The sequence below is a fragment of the Balaenoptera borealis genome, assembly GCF_965194805.1.
Source record: "Balaenoptera borealis genome assembly, chromosome: 1".
Lineage (NCBI taxonomy): Eukaryota > Metazoa > Chordata > Mammalia > Artiodactyla > Balaenopteridae > Balaenoptera > Balaenoptera borealis.
Genome location: NC_138860.1, coordinates 75334592 through 75342976, shown reverse-complemented (window position 1 = coordinate 75342976; position 8385 = coordinate 75334592). Strand labels below are relative to the sequence as shown.

Sequence of the window (8385 nt, the reverse complement as noted above, 5' to 3'; positions counted from 1 at the left end):
GAGATAGACAAGGAGAAAGAGCACACAATAAAGGACTTGGAAATTTGCAAAGGAGTTTCTCCACCCTGGGTGTTCCTATTCCTGCCAGCACAGTCATGGCTGGTGTAAATAAATTAGGTATTCATCAGTCAATTTTGTTGCCTCTGGCCTGCTTTCCCCCACTGCTTTGCTTCTTGGAAGAAAATGTTAGAGGGGACACATTTCTTATAAGCTGTTCATTATTCTTTTTTTAGGATCCAAAAAGTTTGATAAGAGCAGGCTGAAAGTGGGAATGAGGGAGGGTGGGAGGGAGACGCAAGAGGGAGGAGATATGGGGATATATGTATATGTATAGCTGATTCACTTTGTTATAAAGCAGAAACGAACACGCCATTGTAAAGCAATTATATTCCAATAAAGATGTTAAAAAAAAAGAAAGTGAGAATGAGAAAACCAAAATGGAGCTATCTGGAAATAAAAGAAGAAAGGAAAGGGCTTCAAAAAAGAGCACAGAGCTGTGGCGGGAGAGGAGATTTTATTTATAGACCATATTATGTACATATTTTCAATTGAGTTTCTATTCTTACCTTTATATGTGAAACTAAAACAAACAGAAGAGCCATGCCATTTTGCCAGCAGGTGGCACCATAAGAATCTCCTATAAGAAAAGGGTGGCAAAGGTAAGCAGGATCCTTAATATTTTACCTTTCAGGAAAACTCTAGACATCAATGTAGACTCATAATTTTGATGATGTTAGCAACATGTGTACATTGCTTAAAATGGTTTCGGAAGATTCATCTCTCCCTTCATTTTTCATGTTAACATTGCTCATTCAGTGAAAGATTATATTCGCATAAAAAGACAAAAAACTAGGTTTTAAGAAAAAAGTATGTATATATACACATATATATGTATTGCATATATATATTTGTATTGCTTACTACAGTTGCTTGAGAAACACTTCTATTTAGTGATTATAGCATATGTTATTGTGAGGATATGTTAGATGGTTAGAGAGGAAGTAACTTAAATGGTCACCCTGTATTCACACCCCTTTTCTGCTCTGGGCTGTGAGGATTCCTTGTGCCCAAAGATCTCCCCAATGCTAAGCAATCTCTCAGACTCAGGGGGGACCCGGTGCCGGAGGTAGTGAGCGTTTCTGGCCTTTGCAAACAACTCTAAGTAGGTTGATGTTTTGGGCTCGCCTTTGAGTTTCCCTCCACATTCCATGGGATTCGGGGGAATTTGTTTCCCAGTGGCGAGGTCTGGCCTTATGTTGGCATCATTTGATCTGGTCTCATCGCCGTGTGCCATTCTGCTACCACCAGCTGGGCTGGAACTGGGGCCTTGGTCTATGGTGTGAGTGGAGACGTCTTGATCTTGACATAGAATAGAAATGCCCTTGTTGGAGTCTTTGCCCTTCAGTGGGTTTATAGAATATTTCTCTTGGGCTTGCGGCTTCTCTTCTATAAAGTGGGAAGTTCTGTTATTTTGAGATAGCGACTGCCTTTTGCTTTTCATGGGGTCCTTGGGACCAATGTGATGGAAAGGAGGCATCTGGGACTTGGTTTTGTATATTTCTTGGATCGTATTTGTTGTCAGTGCTCTGGGAAAGGAGGTAAAAAGAAGAAAGATCTCTGAAAACCGATGAAGAGGCTCATATTTAGCATTTTCAAGTTATTAGACCATGGCCCCTTTCAGTGTGGTATTAGGTGAGGTAATAAAGTGGGTGAGAAGAGGGTGAAGGGCAAGAATGGGTGGTAACAACGTGGAGAAATGGCTCTTTCCTTAACAAGAAAAAGGCAGCACTTTCTCAGGGAGAGGACGATTTAAAGAGGTCAGTTGGGAAGAAGCCATATCCATGAGTTTAGTAAGCATTTTCTTACCTAAATTTATTAGCCTGTAGAACCCTGTGCTTCTGTCTTCCCTGTGATGAGAACATAAGAACATCTTCTGGTCTCTTCTGACTTCCATTCTCAAAGTAAGAGGAGAACTTTTTCTTGATGATATCTGTTTTGAGTTAATTAATAGGTGTTATGGGTTGAATTGTATCCTCCCCAAATGTCATATGTAGACGTCCTAATCCCCAGTACTTCAGAATGTGACCTTATTTGGAGACAGGGCCTTTATAGAGATAATCAAGTTAAGATGAGGTCATTAGGGTGAGCCCTAGTCCAATATGACTGGTGTCCTTATAATAAAGAGAAATTTGGCCACAGAGACTCAGATAGAGGGAAGGTGATGGGAAGAGACACAGGAAGAAGATGGCCATCTACAAGCCAAAGAGGGTGGCCTGGAACAGATCCTTCTTTCCCAGCCTTCAGAAGGAACTGACTCTTGATTTTGGACTTCAAGCCTCCAGAACTGTGAGAATACACTTCTGTTGCTTAAGCCACCCAGTTTGTGGTGCTTTGTTAGGGTAGCCCTAAAAAACTAATACAGTAAGAGAAGAAGGAAAAGAATGATTGAAACTAGTTCTCTGGGCAGAGAAAGAGTATATGAATACCACTGGATCACATTACACAGTAGACTGAGCTGGCATGATGAATGGAAACAGAAAAACCTAAAACAGTTCCCCAAGGTTTACCTCAAATATGTGAAAGAAGATTTAGAAACACCAAGGTCAGAGGTTTAAACTGACTTGGCCCATGGAGGTTTTGTCTGAATGTTTTATTTGGCAAGCATGGTGTTTTCAAAACAAAATGACTGGGTGTGAGTGATACACAGAGCTGGTGGCTTATTGTTTCATTCACCTCAATTATGTGACCTCCTACCCACCTGAGCCAAGAGCTGCAACTGCTGGCCATGAGTAAGTGGGTTTTTCGCTCTTTGAGTTAATGTTTCAGCATCTTGTAGTCATAGTTGCTGTAGAGGACCCGGTTTGTTTTTAAGACATCTCATGAGTTGGTCACGTAGAATTAAAAGTCTTGCACTAGTTTGCTCTAATGGGAGTGAGTTCCCTAAATCTACACGGGTTAGTAGGCACCAGGCAGAGGACTTATGACCAGATAAAGGGCCTAGAATTTACATTAAACTCCTAATATTCTTTCATCAAATAACTTCTTGGTGAGGTAGTCAAGGCAAGAGATAGTCCTTTTGGGGTCACTCTTCTTCTGTTGTCTTCTTGAGTGTGTGTGTGTGTGTGTGTGTGTGTGTGTCTATCCAGTTATCCAATTTAACAAGGATGTTTGAGTGCCTACTTTGTGCCTGGCACAAAGTATACTCTTGACTCTGGTTTTCTTTACCTTGGACATATAATTAATCATAAAGCTCTGACAATTCCCCATTTAAATATCTCGAAATGCTGGTCCACTTAAGATGCAATTTCGTGGGAAGCAGCCGCATAGCACAGGGAGATCAGATCCGTGCTTTGTGTCCACCTAGAGGGGTGGGATAGGGAAGGTGGGAGGGAGATGCAAGAGGGAGGAGATATGGGGATATATGTATATGTACAGCTGATTCACTTTGTTATAAACAGAAACTAACACACCATTGTAAAGCAATTATACTCCAATAAAGTTGTTAAAAAAAAAGATGTAATTTCACTTTCTAAATATCTTAAGATACTCATTTTTTTTCACCTGGCCAATGCCCTAGTTTAGGCCTTTAAACCCTGGCCTACACTCTGGAATTCTCCTATCTGGTCTACCTTAAACATTACAGCTTAGTAATCCTTCTCATAGACATGTGATCTCCCTACTCCCACACCCTGTAGGGTGAGATTTAAACTCTTTTGCAAGACCTATGAAGCTATTCATGATTGGAGACACTGCCTACACTGCTTTGTCTGTAAACATTTCACCTACACCTTCTCGTCACCCCTTACACCCCTGCAGGTTGAGCAACCTGTAGCAAATCATTCTCATGCATGCGTCTTTGTACATACTCTTCCTACTGCCAGGAGTGGCCTTGCCACGTGTCCTCGTGACAAACTGCCCACCCCCTTACCCCACCCACCTTCATTCTCTTCCTCTTCTAAGATTCTGCTCATACACTGGCTCTTCTGGGACATCTCACCTGAGCCCCTTTGATAGACATAGGAAACTTTCCATGCTCTTGTTCTACTTTGTAAACAACTCTAATTTAGCAATTAGTATTTTCTGCGATAATTTCTTGCAAGCATGGCTACCTTCCAATTTAAATGTGAGCGTCTCAAGGGCACAGACCATGTTTTTTCATATTTGCATTCCTGTGTCTATCTGAGATGCTGTAATAGGGTTTTGTAAAGTCTGGCCCACAAAACACCTGTTGCAGAATAATCTGCCTTAGTGTCAGCTCAGTTAAAAATGTGGATTTTGAGCCTAATTCCTAACCTACTGATCCAAATCTCTACAGATGAAGACTGGGAATATGCATTTTAAACAATACACCTGGTGACACAGTGGTTAAGAATCCGCCTGCCAATGCAGGGGACACGGGTTCGAGCCCTGGTCCGGGAAGATCCCACATGCCGCGGAGCAACTAAGCCCTTGCGCCACAACTACCGAGCCTGTGCTCTAGAACCTGCAAGCCACAACTACTGAAGCCTGTGAACCTAGAACCTGTGCTCCACAACGAAGAGTAGCCCCCGCTCGCCGCAACTAGAGAAAGCCCACTTGTAGCAACGAAGACCCAACGTAGCCAAAAATAAAATAAATAAATTTATTTTAAAAAAAAATCCACCAACTGGCATGTACCCTGTAGTTGAATCTCAATAACAATTTCATTAAGTGAATCATGGGACTATATTGCCTAGTACAGTGCCTGATAAATACTGACAATTCATATTGTTTCCTTCTTTCTTCCCTAGTTTTACTGTCAAGAAGTCTGAGGCTCAGAGAGGATGTGACTTTCTAAAGGACATAGAGACAGGCCCTTGAATCAAAGTTTGCTGCCTCCTTGTCCAGACTCTTTTTATACCACCTGTCCCTGACGCAAGCTCTCTAGTCATCAAGGACAGCCACCTCCCTTGGACCTGGTCTTTTGAACACCCCATCGAGAGTAGGTATCTGGTCTTCAGCATCCTTTTTGAGAACTGAAGTGGGATTCAACCAAATGGCTTCTAAGATTCTTTTCCATTCTGTGAGCTCTCATTCTAGTTTGGTTTAACCATTTATTACAGACAAGGAAGTTGAAAGCAGAGAAGTTCAATTATTTGCTCAGTTTCTCCTCTTTAAAACCCAAAGCTGGAGGCTAGAAATAATTCTTAGGCCAGACGCCTGGACATTACTTTAGGGTCTTGTGTCCACCTATTAGCTGTGGAGACCTAAATGATTTTACATTCAATTGTGATACTTGGCTTTCCTCTTGAACATGCTACATCATTTTCAGGGCTCTTGCACCTGCCTTAAGTAAGAAGGGACTGTAGTTTTGAAGAGCTGAGATAGACCCATTCTATGCTGAATATTAACATATGGTTATTTTATTATGGGGAAAATAGAACTAGTTTCTATAAACTGTATAACTATGGCAACTTTCAACAAAACAGTAGAAGAGTTTTAATCCTGTAACAACCTTTTACTGATTGATTGATAAGAGCAAACACTTATATAGCACTTATTTTGCGTTTAGGTACTGTTTCAAGTGCTCACTGCATCCTCAAATGACTTTATGAGGTAGGAAACATCATTTACATTCTACTTTGGAGAAAACTGAGGCAGAGACAGGTCCAGTAAGCTGCCCAAGGCCTCACAGCTGGTAAGTGATAGAGCCAGGATTTCAACCCTGGCAATCTGGGTCCAGAGTCTGTATTCTTAGCTACCATGGTTTAATGGACGAAGATGGAATCACTGAGCAGGCAGTTTTATTTCCTTCTTTTTTTACTGGATGGTGTAGACAGCTTTGGAAGGTCTGAGATTCTGGATATCATTGTGTAGCCCTTCCTTCTGTGATAATCAGTAGCTACTAACTAGAAACGAGTGTATGAAGTTAGTAGCATTATTCTTGTTATAACTACTTAACAATATAGTCTATGTTCATTGGATAGTCTTCTAAGTGATGCGTACATTTGGAAAGGATTATTCTTTGGCAACAGAAGGTTTTATGGGAGGGAATTATTACAAAGAATATGAGCTCACAGCTTCTGAGTAAAGAGGCCTCTTTGGGTAAATGAAAGAAATATTTGCCCTTTGGCTTAAGAAGACAAAGAAATCACAGTACCAATACACAACAATTGCTTGTGCAAAATTTTCTAATCTGAGCAAAATCTGTAAGCTCTCATGTGAATACACTTTGGAGTACAAGGAGGGTAGTTGAGAAATTCATTTTCTGCAGAAGAAAGGAAGGGCCTGACTCTCATATTGGTGAGTGTTGAAAAGAGCCAAATGCTCCTTGCTCAGCCCTATCAGAGATCAGTCATCGTTACACAATTCTCTCTGGTCGCCAATCCCAGGGAAATTTTTTTTTTTTACTTCCTTTTCATAAGATGACTTGCACATTAATAGTTACTCAATGAATGCTTGTTGACCAGGCATAGAAAAGAAGTGAAACCAAATCAACCCAGATATAAGAAAGTAGAACATTAAGGCTTTAAGCCAGAGAGAGCTCATTTGAAAGAATGGGAGCCTGAGAAGTGTTAGCTCAAGAAGGTTTGCACATGGGCTGCTCCAGGGAACTGTGTAATTGAGGGAGAGAGGGACATGGATGGGTGGGCAGCCTAAAATCCAAGTTGAGATCAGAAGTTCTCACTTTCTTGGTGTCCAGATCTCTGAAAGGGCCCTCGTCATGAGGTAGGGGATGTTACTCTTGCCTTAGCCAGCTGATGGCTTGCTGCCCTGCTCTGCCTCTCCCCATCCTGGAAGGCTTACCTTGCTGCAACCTCTGCAGTTCTTTCTGGAGCTCTCTCTGCTCCCTGGTCAGCAACTTCACATGGTATAGGCAGATATCCTCTAACCTCTGCAGTCTTTGGCTGAGTCTGGCTTCAGCCTGCTTGGCATTCTTCCTCTCCAAATCAAAGTGCTTCTGTAGTGGTCCCCTGACCAGGTACCTCTCCATCCTCTTCATGGTCTAGAGACAATAGAACAAGATTCTCCCAGGCACCATGACAGACCTGATAAAGCAAAATGGGGAACCTGACCCCTGGCTTTTAACTGGAAGATCAGTGTTTGAATCCTGTGTTTTTCTGAATCCACAGCTGCCTAGTCAGATGAAGTCACACTATTAGAAAACTTTGCCCTACTGACTAAAAAATTATTCACAACCTAAAAGTTGAGAATTATGTTTTATTTGGCAGGAATTTTTAGGACTTCAAACCCGGGAGGCATCATCTCAAATAACCCTGAGAAAACTGCTCTGAGGAGGTGATGGGGGAGCTAGGATATATAGAAGTTTGCAACAAAGGTCAGGTAGTAGGAACAAAAGATTACTGCTAATAAAAGAAACCTAGATATCTCAAGTTAAGGAACTTAACGTTTTTCTATGTATGGGAAGAAGCAAGAGTCTGGGCTCACTGAAATCATTCTTTTGATATACACCCCAGCTTATCTGGGGCCAGTATCCTCAGGGCTCACCAGCTCACCATCGTCTGTGTCTGCAATCGCTGATGACTGTGGCATCTTTTGTTTACTGATATGGCGGGCAATATTCCATTTATCAGCCCTATAGTAACATGATTTTCCAGAGTGACACAGAAGTATTGAGGACAAAGTCATTCCTCTGAGCCTCAGTCTCCTTGCCAATAAAATAGACGATAGGCTCCCTACAAAATCCTCAATCAGGTTGCTATAAAGATCAAGTGAAAACTACATGAATAACTTTTGGGGCAAAAATAATAAAAACACTTTACATATATAAGGCATTATTCGCCCTGTGAGATAATCCTCTTCTACTGTTCTTTAAAGTTTCCCCAAAAACCTGCTCAGGGACCTGGAGAGGATTTGGGGGCTTAGGACAGAGCCATTCTGGAGTCCCTTCAGTTCATTAATTCATGAACGTGAGGCTCCATGCAGCCTGCAGTCCTACCATGTGGCAGGTGCTATGCTGAGGGCTGAGGGCAGTGGTGAATGAGACACAGCTCCTGCTCTCAAAGAACTTTCAGATTTACGATGTTGGAGTCTAATGGTGCATGCTAAATCTGAACAATCAATATTTCAAAGAGTGGGAAGAGTGGGATCTGTTGGTCACAAAATAGTACAGAACAAGTAGTCTGGGCAGCCCTGGTGAAACCACTTGGATTGGAACGTGGTTCCTCTTCCCACCCTCGCCCACCTTCCTCCTCTGAACTCTGTTGCACTAACAGGCAGGGACACATCTTTCCTCCTCTTTGTGTCCCTCACGATATGCAGAGCTAAGAGCGCAATATGTGCCCGGGATATAAATGGATTGCTATTAATAAAGCTTTGGTGATAATAACACAGGAAAAAGCTTAGCATTAAAAGGAAGGATAAGGTCAGGACACAGGAAAGAAATTTTAAGACAGCTTGCTTTTA

At 41.8% G+C, this 8385-nt stretch overlaps 1 protein-coding gene across 2 annotated transcripts in view; it reads right to left on the bottom strand.

Annotated features, from left to right (window-relative positions):
* Positions 1-495: 495 nt before the first annotated feature.
* CCDC190 (coiled-coil domain containing 190) overlaps positions 496-8385 on the bottom strand; it is a 50145-nt gene continuing 42255 nt past the window's right edge. For both annotated transcript variants that reach the window (XM_082403380.1, XM_082403381.1), the window contains 3 exons: positions 6766-6964; positions 1867-1990; positions 496-1586 (listed from right to left, as the gene is read on the bottom strand). In XM_082403380.1, coding sequence (XP_082259506.1) covers positions 1007-1586; positions 1867-1990; positions 6766-6961 — 900 coding nt within the window. In that variant the 5' untranslated portion in view covers positions 6962-6964 and the 3' untranslated portion in view covers positions 496-1006. The remainder of the gene's footprint in view (positions 1587-1866; positions 1991-6765; positions 6965-8385) is intronic.